The sequence below is a fragment of the Podarcis bocagei genome, assembly GCF_964188305.1.
Source record: "Podarcis bocagei genome assembly, chromosome: 2".
Taxonomy (NCBI): domain Eukaryota; kingdom Metazoa; phylum Chordata; class Lepidosauria; order Squamata; family Lacertidae; genus Podarcis; species Podarcis bocagei.
The window spans coordinates 62,857,645-62,875,252 of NC_138126.1; the positions used below are offsets into that span (position 1 = coordinate 62,857,645).

Sequence of the window (17,608 nt, forward strand, 5' to 3'; positions counted from 1 at the left end):
GAAACTGTTATGAGGGAAGAAGTGACTGTAAAAGGACAGGGAATGAAAGAGAGGCAGCTTGGGTGGCAGATAGAGTACAAGTGTGACAGGGAAGAAATTGCAGGAGGTGAATAAAAATATTTTGAGAGGCATGGGGGTGGGGAGAGCATCCTATTCCCACCGTGGCCACCCAGATACCTGTGGGAAACTTGCAAGCGAGACCTGAACACAAGAGCGCTCTCCCTTCCAGTGACTTTCAGCAACTGGTATTTAGTTGCATTACTGCCTCTGACTGAGGAGCAGCCCTTGATAGCCTTCTCCTCCATGAATATGTCCAGTTGTCTTTTTAAGCCATCCAAGTTGGTGGCCTATGAAGTTATTTTATCTGTCCTGAATTGTCAAACATCCAGCTTTACTGCATGTGCATGAGTTTTAGTGTCGTGAGAGAGGGAGAAAAAGTTTTCTCTATCCACTTTCTCTACGCTATGCATAATTTTATAAACGTCTGTCATGTCGCCTCTCTTACTCACTTTTTCGCTCAACGAAAAAGTCCCAAATGCTGCAACCTTTGTTATGCCCCCCTTTCATTCCCTTGATCATTTGGGCTGCCCTTTTTTCAATTGTTTCCAGTTCTACAATATCCTTTTTACCAGAACTGTACACATTATTCCAAATATGGTCACACCATAGATTTGTATAACGGTATTATGATACTGGCAATTTTATTTTCGATTCCGATATGATGCAGGGTCTAACATAACTAAAGTATGCTAGTAAAACCAGGGAAATATGCTAGAAGGCTCCGGTGTTCAGTAGATTTTTGCTGAGGAATGGGCATCCGCAAGTGGCCTGTTCCAGTAGGAATACAATGTTCCATGCACAACGCTGAGTAAGTCCCAGTTCCTACCCACACACAGGAAGTGCCATTCTGGGTCACATTCCACAGGGGGCAACAGCCACAGCACAACAGAGCTGACTCACGACATGTAACTGTTTGCTCTCTCGGAGTCTATCCCATGATGCAAGTGAAGATTCCCGGACAACTCAGTGATGGCAAGGAGTGTTCATTCTTCTGTAGCAAAGGGAGCAGTCAAGTAGGTACATCAGGACCCTTAGCAACTGAGAACACTTGACATCTATTTCTTGCATCACACAGCTCCCCATGCCCAACATGGCTGCTGACTTTGCCTGGTATGTTGCATGTAACCCCTTGGTAAGCTGCTTGCCAATGCTGTCTTGCTAGGTGGCAAGGGATTATTTTTTTTGTCACACCCATGTTGTCCAGACACCTTGGGCAGCAGGGAGGCGGTAACATTCTCAGCACCAGAAAGCAGGACATTAGAGAGATTTCAGATTGGTGCCCAAGGTGCCCTGGGGTGAGCTCTCTCAGACTGGGACAATGTGGCCACCTGGGTGATGTGGCAGCATGCTTGCCTAGGCACATCCTGTGGGTCTGTCAAGTGGTCATGCCACTTTGAGGATGCAGCTCAGTGGAAGAGCATCTGCTGTGCATGCAGAAAGCCCCAGGTTCAATTCCTCGCATCCTGAGGGACTGTCCCTCATCTAAAAGCCTGGAGAGCCACTGCCAGTCAACACTGAGCACCAATGGCCTGACTCAAGTTTCAAGCCAGCTTCCTATGTGTGTCCACTGTCTCCCTTCCTCGCCATTTCCTTTAGGGTGAGCCATACCCAAGTCCCAATACCCTTGCTTTGCCCCTACCCTGTGGTGAGGTGACAAGGTTATCTGTCCACTTACATTTCCCTGACAGGACTCCTCACAGCTCCCCTTCCCCAGGCTTCGCCAGGCAGGCACGACACTTTTCATTAACTACTACTGAGTGGCAGCTTCGTGTGTTTCTCCCGGCTCTGTCACCATGACAGCAGCAGAGAGGCCTGCAGGCTGCATTATTGCTGCCATGGTGTGTGCGCGCCCCCCGCACCCCACCCTGCTTGCTTCTCTGCAGTCAGGAATGACAACTGTCAGCTCTGCAGAGAGCACATGGCTGAGTGGAGGAGGCATTGCTGACCAGCCCCAGGCTCTTACACAGGGCTGCTTGCAAATCCTCCAGTAACAATGACCCAGGCAGCCCTTCCAGGCACTATTGCCAGCCCTCTCTGGTCCATGGGGTGAAACACAGCTGGCATCATAAATGAGGAACAGAGCACCCAGGGAGTGTGGTGCAGTGACCCTTCCAAACAGCTAATTGGGTCTTTACAAATGAAACATTAAGAAACCTCTGCGCTTGATGGTGTGCAAGTGGTTAAAGGCCAGGCTCTGCCATGCTGGCAGGTTGGGTGTTTGTAAGGGGTGATGAGAGACTTTACAACCCCTAGTTAGTAAATATCCCTCACACCTCCCAGACGATCTGCAGGGAGGTTAGTCAATGGGCAGAAATGGTGGCTGAAAACCACAAAGCAAGGGTTATTGAAATTCCTGACTTGTTCTTTATAGCAATAAGTCACACCAGCTTTGGGGGGAGCGGATCTGTTGCACAAGACCTCCATGTATGACCTGGGATTTGTGCCAGTGCAGTGTGTGATTATCCCACCGCAAAAACCCGGCAGCAGTCGGGAATCACCCTCTCTTGAACAAGGTGTCGGATTGCTGGCCAAGCCATGCCACATCCCACTGGAGGCCTCCCTTTGCTACACCCACCCCTCCTTTCATACCCACCCTTCACATTTGGGTTAAGAAGGGGAGGGGGCCAGGTAGGGGAAGGGCAAATTTGGGCATGGGCTTTCCATTGTTAACCCTTATCTTGCACCATTTTAAGGAGAGCCTTTCGACACATGCTTCACTTAACTGGGTCCCCTGGTGGACACCTGCACTGGGCATTCCAGAAGAGGAAGGAAAGGCCATGCCACATTAAGAAGGAATCCGTCTATCTACAGGGGGCTTCCAGAACCCAGATCTGAGAATAGCAGGGGATCTGCAGCATGTGTGTCTTCCCAGCGCGGCACGGCCGGTTTTAGGTAACCCGGGGGTCTCCCCCAACCCAAGCCTTTTCTGCTTTCTTGAGGCTTTGCTGTGTTGCTGCTCACCAAGACAAGAGCCTAGGAATAGATTTCCTCTTGCGTCTGTGTGCGTTAGGGTGGCGGAGGTGGGGGGAAGGAGGCTATGAATCAAGGCCTCGGTTCCAGGGACTATTCTTGGCTCGGGAAGCGAGGAGGGAGAGATCACGGATTTCTCTCCGGGGGGGGGGGCTGGGAGGGCCTCGGAGGTGCTTTTGCCGGACTTTCCCTGCTGCCTGGCGTTCTCCCCACCTCTGCGCCCCCCGCTTTGGCCCTGACGTGCCGAGGCTACAGTCGTGACGTCGGGAGGAGAGGGAGAAGCCCGCCCGGATCGGAAAGGACAGCGAGGGAGCCAAGCGAATCCCGGCAGGAAATTCCAACGAGGAGCAAAAAAAGAAAAAAGCAAGCAAGCCAAGGAGCCCCCAAGATCAGCGAGCCCCAGGCGCTGCCGCCACTGCTCTTTGACGCCCCCCGGCGACCCCCACCGCACCCCACTCCGGACGGCCTTGGAGTCCCGGGGTTTCTCCTAGGAAAGACCCGCGCGCCGTCCCCACGAGGCTGCAAGCCCCCCGAAGTGGGCAGGAAGAGGCTGGCGAGGGCCGCCGCCGGCGGAGGGAGGAGCCAGAGGGCGGGGCCGGCAGAGCAAGCGAGGCAGGAGCTGGAGAGAGAAGAAAGAAGAAAGGAAGAGACGCGCGAGCGCTTGCGGCGGCGGAGGAGACAAAGGGAGAGCCCGGCACCGCCCGCGTGGAGCTGCCGCGTCGGGCAATGGGCAAGGCGAGAGGCAGCCCACACGCCTGACGCCGCGCTCTCCTGGCCGCGCCTGCCCCAGCCCCGCTCCACGCCTCACCGAAGCCGAAGGGATGGCTCTGACGGCTTCCCGAGATGGGGCTCCTGCGGGCGATCCCTGATCTCGGCGCTGGAAGTGACGGTGAGAACGAAAAAGGCGAGAGACCCTGTGGGAGTCACCGGGGGCCCATCGAGGCGAGGCACCAGCACCAGCCACCTGCCAAGCGAGGCTCCTCTGCGCTTAGCTGCCTGTTTCCTGCTCTCTTCTCCCCCACCCTTCAGCTGCCCACAACTGGTGGAAGGGGCCCGGCCGGCCGCCCCTCTCCCCACGTGCAGCTGCCCCTTAAGGTGCCAGCAGACAGGACTGATGGTCTGCTCGCCCCCAAGCGAGCGGGGCGACCCCAGGGAAGACCCTCCGGGGTTGCAGCTTCGGCGCCTCCTGTTGCTTGGGCACCTGGGGACTTGGCATAGCTGGGGAACGTGGCGGCGTCACCCGGCGCTGCCAATGGACTTGCTAGGAGGCGGTTGGCAGGTTGGGGAAGGAACGCGGGGGGGGGGCAGGAGAGAAGTCCTGCGCGCTCTCGCCTGCCTTGGTTGAGCGCGCACCCATCTCTGCGTTGTGGGGTGTGCGTGTGTGCGTTTGGTGTGTGTGCGCGCGCAAAAGCCGCCTCTTCGCAATGCCAGCTTGGTAGGCGCATTCAGCTCAGGATCGGTGCCTCTCATGTTGGCTGGAGCCGCTGTGTTTGCGGGGTAGGGTGGATGATAATGGGCACTGCCACGGTAGAGACGCTATTCCGAGAGGTGGGAAGCATCTTAAGCTAGCTGTAAGCACCGGAGATCATCATGCACCAAGACGGGGGAGAGTCGGAGGGCCTTGCATAGGCCCACTGGGTTTCCCCCAAATGCAAGCAGCGTCAGAAGGTTGCTTTAGTGTTTTGAGTGGACAGGGTTAATCGGCCTTCTAGAAAAACAAAACAGATAAATGGCCCCCCTCCCCATCCTTCAAGAGAAGGAGGCACCATAGCTCAGTTGAGAGATCAGGCCATGGTCCTTGTTCCCCAGTTATTCTTGCTCTGATACTAATTTCTGTGCCCCACCAAAACACTTGGCCAAGGAACTTTAGCTACTGTCAGTCTGCGAACGCAACACTGAGCCAGATCAGTGGTCTGATTTTAGTACAAGGCAGCTTCTTTGGGTGACAGGCAGTGGCTAAAAAGATGTCAGTGTATTAAACCTGACCTCCAGGGTTTAATTTATGCCTGGGCTCAGCCCTGGAATTTGCTTTCTAGGCTGCATCTTGATCCTGGACCATAAGATGGAAAAGCAGGACACCAGTAACCTTTGCAGGCTGCCTCACGTGGTCACAATCAGGAGTCAGGTCTTTTAGGGCAACCTGTAAAGCTTATCAGGCAAGAGACAGCAGAAGTTAAGTGCCCCTGGAAGCCATAGTGGTTCCTGGATGCCCACTTTAGGAGTGGATGGCTGTGGATTTCCAGAGGGTCAGATGGACATGCTCAGTGGTGTGTTTGACTTCATATGTATCAGCTTTAATTTAAATTAAGCCTGGGAGCTTCTGTAGTGGTGGCTAGGTAGGAAAATGTAAGAAGTGCTTGCCTAGAATCTGAGGTGCCCTCTGTGCTATCAGAGAAAATAGTTGAGGGCTTGTTCAGTGTGGGGACACACACACACACACACACACACTGCTGCCCAGGAATGTATGTAACCTACTTGTGCACAAGGGCTGTTGGTGTCATCTGCATGGATGAGCAAAGCTGGTGTTCAAGAAGAAGCCACAGCCTGTAACAGTACAGGTAGGGACATATTACCTGTAAAGGCACCCTATCTTCAGAAGTTTGAAAATGAACGGGGAAGTGCAGGCCTCATGCACACAAAAGGTGGATCTGACGTTGGAGAGGCAAGGAAGCCCAGTGCTCCAGAATCACCAGAGGTTCCAGCTGCAGGCCAGAGCAGTTCCTGTTCCAGATGGATTGGCTGCCTGTGCTTTTAAGGTGGACTAGTCCTTTTGATGCAGTGCTCCACCCTCCCTCCCTCCCTCCCAACCCCCACCCCTCCAGCAGCCATAGCCAACACTGCACACCAGTCATCTCAGTGTCCCGTAGATGCCAGCCTTGCACGAGGCCAGATTCATGCTGTGGAGGAGTCCTTGCCAAGGTGCTGCTAAGTCTTTACTTTGACATTTATTGTCGTGATTTGACGCTGGGATCTGCATTGCCCAGCACAGGCGTAGCTGTTCTCTTCTATTTGAGGAGGAGGGGAGGCACTGGAGTCTCGGGGAGCCGTTCACAGGCCCTGTTGCAATTCCCTCCCGCATCACCAGTTGCAATGCTTTCTATGCAGAAACCCTCAATAGCATACTGTATCCATAGCCATCCTCATCTTATTAGGGACTTCTAAAAACACACCCAGAAAGGATATTTATAGGTAAAGATGAGCTACATTTGGAAGAACCATCCTGGCCTTTTCTGCTGGAATGGACAATTTTTATTAAGTATCTTAAACAGGATGTTAAGGCTGCTGGTGGAGGCATTGCCTTGAGAAGACCTTGGTACTGAGGACCGTGGGATCAGTAAGACAGGGTCATATAGTAGGTTCACTTGGAACACAAGTAGATCCCTGCTGGATCAGACCAGAGGCCTATCTACTCCAGCTTCCTGTTCTCACAGTAGCCACCCAGTTGCTTTTGGGAAGGTCACAAGCCGGACATCAGGGCAATGCCCCTCTCCCGCTGTTACCTCCCAGCAGAGGCATATATTGGTCACTGGTTTATGGCCACCTGTAACTGGAGCTTTTTGTCCTGCAGGTGTGTGAATATTGCACTGGTCTCTGCTGGAATTATACTGTTCTCATGTACAGCAGAATATTCAGGGAGATCTAGGCAGCTCTGTGACCTCTTCCTTCTGGCCAGCAGCCAGCAATCTCACCAAGTACCAAGGTTGTCCCAGGTGGAGGTCTGGCACTGTGACCTTGTCTTTGTTACAGAGTTCTCTGTGCTCTGCATTTAGAAAGTGTCTGCAATTCTATACTTTTTTGGAAGCAGGTTGTGTGTGTGTGTGTTTGCACTCAGTTAATTCTAGGTAAGCTGGATCTTTGTACAATTATGCAAATCAAAGCATATTATGCAAATCAAAGGTGAGCCAAAATTGGATAAGATGAGGTAGGCTCTCTCAGATGGCATATTTTGAGGTACCATCAAGGGGAACCAAATTGTCAGTGGTTTTCTTATTACCATTTTTCTTTTTTTAGATCTCCTGGGAGATTTTTTGGGTCATTTTGCATTATACTTTCTTCTAACCAATGGGAAGGTGCAGAGAGCTATGCACAACCCTGTAAATCTTCTCCCTGGCAACTGAATATCCTGTTCATCTCCCACTGTGGCTTTTGAAATTTCATGGATCCCCCCCCCCGGTCTATTCATTACATTTATTTCTCTGCTTTCCTCCGCGTTACTCAGAGCCACATACCTTGGCCCTCTGCTATTTTTTCTTCACAACAACCCAGTGGGCTAGGCTACGCTATAGGATAGTAGCTGAACCAAGCGAGTTTCATGACTGAGTGTGGATTTGAACCCTGGTTTCTCTGGTCCTGTCCCAGTACTCTAACCACTTAACCAGTCTGTCATGACACATTGCTTAATCTTACAAGCCTGCCTTCATGGCAATAAAGGTTAGAAACATACTTTAAACATAAATATTTCCCGGAAAGCTGAATTCAGTGCCTATTAACAAATTTCACCCTTGTACAACATGATCATTTGCAGCCTTTTTTGTGGGCATTTAGTTAATGTCAGCTTGCTGTTGACCTAATCACGCTGAAATTTTGTAGTTCCTTAGAAAATCCTGTTTTTAATTAGCAGATTTTGGGGAAGAGTAAACTGGAAGCGGGGGGGGGGGGGAGAGCTTGATCTCCACTGTTGCTGCCATATTGGCAACTGCAAAGTTGTTCTTCCTGGGCTTGTTTTAGCTCAGTCACACTTCCTTGATGGAGCCACCAACTGGGACACGTGCATTCAAAGACGGGACAAAGGACATTCCCATTCAACCCATGTTTCACGGGCTGCTTCATTTCCTGTGTGGATTCAGCCACCCACCTGCTTACCCAGTTACACTTCCTTTTTTCTTCTAACTTGTGGCCACCACTTCTGAATGTAAACTTGACAGTCTTAATGTAATTTGTGTTTTTAATAATGGGCCTGCACATAGATAAGTAGAAAGGCTTATCTATGTGCCTTGTCAAAGATTCAGAAGGCCTATAGCTCAAGGTAATATATAGTTCAGTTGGCTGAGTCCCAGATGGAATATTTTGGGGCTACTGCCTTAGAATATGGATAATAACAAAGGAAATGATCCAGACAAGCATCACACAAGTGGCAAAAGGGTCCATTCAAACCCAAAACTTTAGTATAGGGCCATTATGAGGAAGATGTTAAGCAGTGGTCAACTGTATTGAGGCTAGAAGACTGACATTTCAGGCATTTTCTGTGATTGGCTGGCCTGTGGTGTCTCTTCTGACTAAACAGTTTAATGCTTACTGGTATTGATTTGCACCTGCCTTATGATGTATGGCAGGCAGGTGGAAGGTAAACAGCAGCCGACTCAGAGCAGGGTCCCTGTTTCTGACAGAGCACTCAGTGCTTGTTGACTGATGGGCTTCTTACAAAGAACACTTGGCCTTGATCTGACCTGATGTGAAGCAAGAGAACAGATCCAGGAACACAGCTTAGTTGCCAGCTGTTAACCTTAACTGTTAATGGCTGCCGATCATGCACTCTGGCTCTGTACATTTAAAACACACCAACAGGGTTGGCAGCTGACAGGGGCTCTCGGTAAGGTGAAGGAGATCCACACGAGGCTGAAGCTCAGCCCACTTCTTAAGTTTTAGCAGCTGGTTTGGGCTCTGATAAGAAGGCTGGCTTAGTGTAAGCAATAATAAAAGCTTGCAGGCTTATCTCTTAACGCCTTGATATGGTGGGGAATACCCTCTCAGCTGTGTTTGAGGTGACAGTGAGATACTTTTAAAGGAGAAATGGAGTTGTTCCTCAGTACAGAGTTACTCAGAAAGGTCTAATCCCAAATAGGTCCTGTTAACATTTGGGGAAGCTCTGATGACACTTTGAAAGGCCATTCTATGAACGGTGCTTACAGAGATTCCCAAGTTAAATAGGGTGCACACTAGCCAAAAGTGGTCAACAACAGGCCTCTCTACCTGGCCCTTGGTTGCACCCTCCCTGCCTAGGCCACGCCCCCTGCTGCCCTCTTCTGCAGCCTCCTCCTCTGTTTGCCTGGGTGGAATGTGGAATACCTCTTGCTGCATCTAGAATGCAGCCTAAGTGTACAGAGGCAAGATTCAGATCACCTCATCCCCACAGCTTGTGATCTGCTGCAGTATACATGCAGGAGGAATTCTCCCTCTGGAGTGATTGTGATTTCCTGAAATGAGGTACTGGGATCAGTCCATTTATGAAATATCCTGGGAATAACATACCGGTACTTACTTGCCTTGGATTATGGTGGCCTAGCTACTGGCACACATCAGAACTAATAAGCAATGAATTAAGCAGGCAGGAGGAGGGTGGAGATGTAGCTGATGGTGGGGCCTTTACCTGATGCAAGTGTCAAAGTTCAGTTTTAGCTTAGGGCGACCTGCTTTGCGCTTAGTGGTCCTTAAGCTGCATTGCAAACAGCTTTGCTATGAATGGGAGGTTGTTGCTTGGCATCCATTACCTGGGGGTAGGGGGTAAGCGAAGGCAGAGAAGGAGGAATCAGCACACATCTTGGCAGTGGCGTGTGATGCACCATGTGGAGAGCAGTCCCTTGAGGGGTGAAGCTGTGACATGTGTGGGCAGGAGGCTTCTGTGATGGTTTGTGGATGAGCAGAGGAGTGCCGTTGGGCTAGCAGTGCCATCAGGAGGAGAAGTGAGGTACTGCTCTGGTACCGGTGCTTTGCTGTCTTCTCTTGGCCTCTCCCTTTTGTGCCCTGCTGTTTCGTGAGTCCTCTCTTTCACTGCCACAGCAGCAGCAGCAGCAGGTCTGGAATTTGGGTTCGCTCCATCCCTGGAAGCTTATCGCCTCAGTCGGAAATGGCCAGGGCGATGGGGGTCCACAGCTTTGGTTGCAACCTGTGCAAGGAGCATGCCTGAATGCCGTAAGCCCAGCCTGATCTATGAGTGTTCAGTGCATGAATGAGAGTGGGCACATGTGATGGTGAGTGTGTGGGCAGTACTGTGGCTGCATGAAAGGGGGCACATGCCCACTTGGTAGTCACAGGCTTAGATTGCTGGACAGGGGTAGGAGGCTGTACAATACACCCAATTTAACCAAAAGGTTTCCTCCCCTCTACTTTGCAGTTGCAACTGGTGGGAAGCCAAGTCAAGCCGTAGGCTTTTGTGTTCAAGGGGAGGGCAGTGTTTGCAGTCAGGGTCTAAGCTCTACACCCCTTCATTGGACCACCAGTGGCTTGTGCTCGTTAGCTGGGGAGGGGCTTAGAGCAGGTAGGGTGGGTTCTGCAAAATAGCACTTGTCTGTCCCCTCCTACAATCAATGGCATTCTCTGTCTGTTTGCAGGGAGCGAGCTCCTGTTGGAAGTGCTGTTGGCCCTGCAAAGCCCCGAGCCAGCAATGGGAAGAAGTTGGGCTGGGTGCTGGTGTTACTGGTCGTGTTACCCCAAGTATCCAAGAACTCAGGAGTTTGAAGAAGAGAGCACAGGCCGTGCCCATGAGCCTTCCCAGCACTCTCCTTTCCTTCCTTGGGCTCCTTTAGGAGCCAGAACTCCACCCTCTCCGTGAAAGGCCCAAGCCTGCACCCCAGTCTCCGGCCAACCTCTTCTATGGCTGCAGTTGTGGAGCACCTCTGGGAGGCCGCGTAACTCACAAGGGGCTGAGCTGCTGCAGACCCTGCTTCCACTGCCTTGACCGAAGCAGGGCCCTGTTGGTGGTGGCCCCTGGATTGTACTGCGGCTGAAAGAGAGCACCCTGCACAATCTTTGGGGAAAAGGCAAAACTGGACGTACAAGGAGAGCAGAGGGGAAGCTTGTGATCCCATCAACATGACTAGGCAGCAAGGGAGGAAGCAGAGCAGGCAAAGGCACCCGCAGAACTCAGCCTAGTCCCTGCTTCTTTGCAGAAGACCCAAAAGTGGGGGAAAGAGAGAAAGAGTCTCCTGCCCACCCCCACCCCCAAAGCTGGAACTGAATAAACTCCTTGGCTTCAAAGCTCCTAGGGCGAAACCTCTGCCAGTCCTCCGGAGCGAAGATGGTGATGTCCCACGGCACCTACACCTTCCTCACCTGCTTTGCCGGCTTCTGGCTGATCTGGGGGCTCATTGTGTTGCTATGTTGCTTCTGCAGCTACCTGCGGCGGCGCATGAAGCGGCGGCAGGAGGAGCGGCTGCGAGAGCAGCACCTGCGCACCCTGGAGATGGAGCCCCTCCACTACGAGGGCTATGGGGGCCCTGCCTATGGGGGCTCCGGCTATGGGGGCGGGTACATCAGGAACCCACCGGGCATCGCGGTACCTCACCGACTCCGGATCGAGCCCCATCGCCCTCACCTCCCACCCCCGAGGCCGTGGAGCTGCAGGCATGGTAAGGGCACCCGAAGGGGACTGAGCCCACTCCTGGTGCAGAATACAGTCGCGTTTGGGAGGAGCGCTGCTTCTGCAGGTGGGTAGCTGGCTGGCGAGAACAGAGGAAGTCAGGCCATTGGTCCATCTAGCATAGGACGGGCTGTACTGGCTGGCAGGGGCTCCCCAGGGTTTCACGCAGAGATCTCCCCGCCCTCTCTGGAGATGCTGGGGATTGAACCTGCAACCTTCTGCATGCAAGGCAGATGCCCCACCACTGAGCCACAGCTAAGGGAGCCAAAGCTGCCTCCAGTAGGCTGAAAGGGTTCAGCCTTCACCCAGAGCTTGCAAAGTTTCAGCTCCCTTAATGGCAGCTCCCAACAAAATATGAAGGAATGAAACAAAACATTGCTTTGGGCTGCCTTCAGAAGCCTTCTAAAAGTCAGATAGTTATTTATTTCCTTGACATCTGACACAAGAGTGTTCCACAGGGTGGGTGCCACTGCAGAAATGGCCCTCTGCCTGGTTCCCTGTAAATTCACATCTCGCAGTGAGGGAACCGCCGAAAGGCCCTCAGAGCTGGACCTGTGTCTGAATGATGGGGGTGGAGAAGCCCTTTCAGGTATGCAGGGCTGAAGTGGGCAGGATCTCAGGAAGCTTATTTAAGAGGAAGGTGAGGTCAGAATGCCCATTCCGTGTAGCCAAAGTCTTGCACCATCCCTGATCCCATTTGCTTGCCTGTGAAGTGTAGGTCTGTGGTTGTAGCCAGCTCTTGGGTTGTGATAATAGAGCTTAGGGCGTTTGTGTCTCTGTCTCTCCCCAAACCTTGCTCGGGACAGGTGAGCTTGTATTTTGTATGCCTGGGGGGGGGGGGAAGAGAGCAGGCAATGGTGGGATGGCACGCTTAACTGTATCAGTTCCTTGCACTCGGTCACTGTGATTGCTTTGCTTGCAGAACCAGATCCATCCAAGCCACCTTGCTACGAGGAAGCAGTGCTGATGGCCGAGCCGCCGCCGCCTTACAGCGAAGTGCTGACGGACACGCGCGGCTTGTACCGCAAGATCACCACCCCCTTCCTGAGCCACGAGCAGCCGGAGAAGCAGGAGCAGCCGCCCAGCTACAAGCCCCTCTTCCTGGACCGGGGCTACAGCTCAGCGCTCCACCTGCCCAGCACAGCCAGCCGGGGCCCCACCTGCACCAACCTCTACTTGGAGGCTGAGCACTCGCAGCGCATCTTCCCCAGCTGGACAGACTCAGAATTCAGCGCCAGAGACAGCTATGAGCCGGGGCCCTGGCACCTGCCGGTCTCAATGCCTTTGTTTGGCAGGACTACTGCAGTTTAGCACGCCATGCCGCGCCCTGGGTGGGACTGTGGCTGCTGCTGCACACAAGCTGGAGGATCCCGGCAGCCTGTTTGTTCCCTTGGTCTGCGGGAGCCACCAAGCCTCTCAGTCCGAGCCTTCCAGCCATGTCTGGGCCATGAGCCCTCACAGTGCAAAGATCCCTCCCCCCCCCCCAGCTGCTCTTTGACCTCCTGGCCAGGGTGAGATTGGGGCTGGTCTCCCCATCTCGCCCACTCCCCTTTTTCTGGGCCCGCTACAGGCTCTGTTGGTGCTGACTGCAAGGGGGCCTTTGGGTTCGTTTCCTATTTTTCGTTTGTTACATTTTGAAAATAATAAAAGTTTGTGGAACCTGATTTATTACAAACCTGGTGCTGGGTGGTTGATGAGTCTGTGCTGTGAAAACGGTGGGTGTGCTGTGCTTTTAAAGAGTCCCATGTGCACTGTGGCAGGAAGTGAAGCAACCCCATTCCTAAATAATCCCACAGAATTAGGAGGATGGAGGCCTAGGCATGTTCCAGAAACACATTCCTTTGTTGGCAGCGACATCTAGTGGTGAGTTCTCCTGCTCAGGCTATGACTTCATGCAGGGCCCACTACAGACCAGACAATGCCACGTTCAAAGTGTTCCAGTTGCTTAAAATAATAATTCCCCTCAGCTTTCATACCCCTACCCCATCAAAGTACATTTTTGGCCCTTAAAAGCAGCTACTGAAAAAACTCTGAATAAAAGACCAGCTGTTTTGGTCTGTGGAATATGCCCACCCGACCACCCGGTGGTCTTGCGTTGCCTCATTAATCCTGCCCCACCTTTGAAAGCAAAAAAAAAAAAAAAAAAAAAAAAAAAAAAGGCACCCTGTACTACAAAGCCAGCTGCCCTGCTTGGAATCAATTTATTTATTAACATACATAAGCACATTGCTGTTACAGAATTTGTGCTTTCAAAAAAACAATTACTGTACGTGAGAGAAAGGAAACCAAGCATGGAATGAAAGAGGAAAGAGGGTAGGGAAAGAGGAAAGGGTTTTTTTGGAGGGGGGAAGAGCCCACCCAGAGTCTCCCCTTGTCCCAGGCTCTCAGGGCAAATAAAGGCCTAAGGAGAAGGGTCTGAAATGGGCTTATTTCTGAAACAAGAGGGGCTTTTGGGCACAGAACTCTGGAGGGGGGGGGGGAGTTCCTTGCTGCTAGAGCCCAGAGATGGAGGGGGCTCTCCTTTGCTTCGCTGGGTGCCTCAGGTGTGTGTTGGGGGGGGACCAAACAGAGAAGTGGGGGGTGGGAGCCAGAGCCTTGCCCACACAAGGGCCATTTTATTGCCATATTTTATTTTAAATTCGTGCAAAATACTCAAAACTCTGGGCAGAGTCTGAGAGGAGGAAGCGACCCTCCCCACCCACCCCCAAGAGCAGCACTCACAGGAGATCAACCCAGATGGTATACATGGCATTTGGGGGGGGTGTCAGAAAAAACCCAATGGGCAGAGGCAATTGGGAGGGGGAAGGATCTGCAGGGAAGCTACCAACAAAGAGGGGGACCAGGCAGATTTACACGTTTCCTATTTGACAACATTAGAAAAACAGGGAGAAGAGAGAGAGAGAGAAAGAGAAAGAGAGCTGGAAAAAGTTACCCCGGAGTACCATGGAGAATATCCTGTCTGGCTGGGGCACAATCTTAGGCCCTGGACCGCAGGGCTACAATACGGAGCAAGCAGGCACCAGGCCCTCACTGCGGCTGCTCCAGGCTTGCACTCGCTGGGCTCGCTGGGTGCAGGATACAGGAGTCGGGCAGGGGAGCTGGCCTTAAACGCTGCCCCCAAAGTTCTCCTCGTCTTCTGGCACTGGGTCCGCATCCCAACAGGTGATATCAATCTCTGAGGGGGGAATCAAATGCATGACCTGTGAGGGAGGGTGGCTAGCTCGTTCCCGCCTTTCAAAAGGGGTGGTCCCCAAAGCCCGCTCTTCTGGGGACCCCAGAAGAGGAAGCGCAAAGGTGGATCTTCCCATCCATCCCTGATCCTCACCTGGGGGCTTATTGTAGAACACTGGAGGAGGAGCTTTAGCAGATGGTTCTTCTGATTGGTTAAAGTCTTCATCTTGTGATTGGCTGAAATAACCCTCACTGGTCTGGAAGAGAAAAGCAAATCGTGGCATGTGCTGTGCTTTGGAAGGTGTCCCTATTCTTTCCCTTCCCAGTTAACCCAGAGCAACAATCACTTTCTGGTTTTGTACTCTCAGACAACGAAGGCCTGAGGAGTAAAATGCTCAAGCTACCCATGAGCTAGCACGTGTGAAAGGGTCCAAAAGTTTGTGGAACATCATCATTCTTCAACATCAATAAATAAACAAATATTTTGTCTGTGCGTGTATAAATAAGACATGAAAGAAGATGTGTCATGCATAGGGAAGGTTTTAATGTTTGATGTTTTACTGTGCTTGGTGTTTTAATTTGTTGCAAGCCACCCAGGGGTGGCTGGGCCAACCCAATCAGTTGGGCAGCACATAAATTACAAAAGTATTATTATTATTACTTCTCCAGTGGCAGGGCCCAAAGGAGACACACTTTAAATGAACACGCAGAAGCAAGCTGTGGTACCTCATGATCCTCTGTTTTGATCTGCAAGGCAGGGCCAGGAGCTTTCAGAAGTGCTCCCCAGGCCCTGTTGCCAGCCTGAGCGCCCCTCTCCTCACCTGCGTGCTTTCCTTTTGGGCCGTCTCCCCGTTGGTGAGCAGCTGGGGCTCTTGGTGCACCCCAGAAGCTTCCTGCAGGGCATGCTGGTAGCTGAGGGTCATCTGGTGCAGCCCCTCAATGGCAATGATGCTGGCCGGCTCTTCATCCTGCTCAGCGTCACAGAAGGTGGCCGGGGGCTCGGGCAGGTCGTTGAAGTTCAACAGGTTGTCTTCCAGGAGGCTGGCGGAGGGCGGGGGCTCCACCGCCCCTGGGGGGGCATCCACCTCGACCAGCATGGGGGCGGCGGCGGGCGGCCCATCGTGAAGGTCCCACGGGGCTGGGGTGGGGGGCCCGCCCTGGAGCTCCCAGGCGGCGGGAGGGGTGGGCTCGGCCGCAGCGCTGTCGTTCTGCCACAGGTCGAGGATGTTCTCTGAGGGTGGGGCGGGGGGCTGGGAGAACCCAAAGGCCTCGCCCAGATCCAGGGCGCCTTCGCTCTGCATGGGCAGAGGGGCTGCTGGGAACAGAGGCTCTTCTTTGGGAGGCGGGGCGTCTGGGAACAGAGGCTCGTCTTTGGGCTCTGGAAACACCAGGTCTTCCGTGGGGCCAGCCCCGCCTTGCTGCGGCTCTGCCCAGTCCGCTGCCTGCCAGGCTGTGGCCCCCACAGGGGGTTCCTCGGCCTTCTCCATCGGAGGCTCCACGCTGGCAGGGGCCCAGCTCATTGCAGATGCCACTGCTGTCTCGTCACTGCTGGGGCTGGAGGAGTCTGCAGCAGGGAGGAAGCGAGAGAGGAGGTTCCTCAGCAGACCTGGAGGGAGGGAGCCCGCAGCCCGAGGACCCAGGAGGGGGGCAAGCCTATAGGGGCGAGGGGGCTGCACGTACCTTTCAACGCACCCTGCTGCGTTACCTCATCCAGGGCCCGCTCAATCTGCTCCCCAACAGGCGTCGAGGCTGTGCTGGAGTCGCAGGGGCTACTGGCGGAGGCAGAGACCTTTCTGTGCGTTTCCGACTGGCTGCCTGTGAAGGAGCCACACGGGCACTCAGGTGGGGAGCCCACAAGTCAAAGGCCACGACACCCCCCTAGCCACAGGGCCCGCCAGTTGCGCTCCCAAGCACACGGGGCAGCTCCATTCGAACAACAGCGACGGCAACAAGGCACCAAGATCTGACTCCTCCTGAAATGTGCCATTTCCCCAACTTACCCAGTCGACAAAATTAACCGGCTGCCCTTCAGCGACCCTAACCCTACAGCAAGTTATATGGCATAAAGGTTTCACTTTGCTTTTTGCGGACAAATGTGCTGGATACAGAAGGAGTGAAGAAGGGGGGAAAGCCCTCTTTTGCGGAGGGTGGAGGCAGAACTCTTGTGTCATGTACAACCATGGGGGCCCTGAAGTTCTCTATGTCAAATGGCACTTAAAATTAGGAATGAGGAAACCGTGGCTCTCCCAGCTCCCATTGTCCACAGCCATCATGGCCAATGGTCAGGGATGATGGGAGTTGTAATCCAGCAACACTGGGAGGCCAGTTTCGCCACCCCCTCCTTTATAGAATAGGACGTATCCTCCCCTTTTTACTATCTTTGGAAGCAGAGTCTACAGGAAAAAATAACACCCCTCCCCACTGCAAACATCAGGTGAAGGGACAACTTTAGAAGGTCATCTCTGTCCCAGACTTAGTACTGCCATCACAAACCCAGTTCGCCCAGTATATCCATCCTACATATATCCATCCTACACCCTGGTTCAGGGATATCCCCTGTTCTGCAGTGCAACTGGTCCAGCAGAAACATGCTCCCTGCAGCATGGTGTGTGTATGTGTGTGTGTGTGTGTGTGTGCCTGCCTGCCTGCCTGCCTGCGTGCATCATAGCTGTAAACCTTTCCTTTTTTTTTGCAGGAAATTCCCTTATTCCAGTGCCGTTTCCTGCTGCTTCATGCTGCTATCCCGGATTGTTAGATATCCCGTAGACTGTCCCCGGGACAGTTGAGGCTGCTGATCCCTTATTTTCAAATCTGAAAGTTGACAGCTATGGTGTGCATACTGTTTGTCTCTCTGTGTGTGTACATGTGTGTGTGGTTCATCTTCTGTTTGCATAGATTTTGGCTCCCCCTTTTCTAATCTGGGGAAACGGGTGCTCTGTTCTACAGTCACAATTGGCCTAACTGGTTTTCATTTGAGGCTCTCTGTTCACTGCCTCCACCCTGCCTATAGGGCATCAATACATCGGCCTGCAAATCCATGCTTGGATTTAC

The 17,608-nt window shown here is 52.9% G+C and overlaps 2 protein-coding genes across 12 annotated transcripts in view; one reads left to right on the forward strand and one right to left on the reverse strand.

Annotated features, from left to right (window-relative positions):
- Positions 1-2,626: 2,626 nt before the first annotated feature.
- Positions 2,627-13,061, forward strand: PRR7 (proline rich 7, synaptic). Of its 5 annotated transcripts, none has more exons than XM_081185738.1 (3): positions 3,226-3,919; positions 11,140-11,453; positions 12,309-13,061. In XM_081185738.1, exons 2-3 carry the CDS (start codon positions 11,156-11,158, stop codon positions 12,695-12,697), a joined length of 687 nt encoding a protein of 228 aa, XP_081041864.1. In that variant the 5' UTR covers positions 3,226-3,919; positions 11,140-11,155; the 3' UTR covers positions 12,698-13,061. The 5 variants fall into 5 exon arrangements, with proteins under 5 accessions (XP_081041860.1, XP_081041861.1, XP_081041864.1 ...); XM_081185736.1 differs by having other exon boundaries at positions 3,228-3,919; positions 10,359-11,453; XM_081185737.1 differs by having other exon boundaries at positions 3,234-3,919; positions 10,359-11,375.
- Positions 13,062-13,568: 507 nt separating this feature from the next.
- Positions 13,569-17,608, reverse strand: part of DBN1 (drebrin 1) — a 44,269-nt gene continuing 40,229 nt past the window's right edge. For all 7 annotated transcript variants that reach the window (XM_081185744.1, XM_081185745.1, XM_081185741.1 and 4 more), the window contains 4 exons: positions 16,238-16,372; positions 15,379-16,121; positions 14,712-14,814; positions 13,569-14,561 (listed from right to left, as the gene is read on the reverse strand). In XM_081185744.1, the coding sequence (XP_081041870.1) occupies positions 14,491-14,561; positions 14,712-14,814; positions 15,379-16,121; positions 16,238-16,372 (1,052 nt within the window). In that variant the 3' untranslated portion in view covers positions 13,569-14,490. The remainder of the gene's footprint in view (positions 14,562-14,711; positions 14,815-15,378; positions 16,122-16,237; positions 16,373-17,608) is intronic.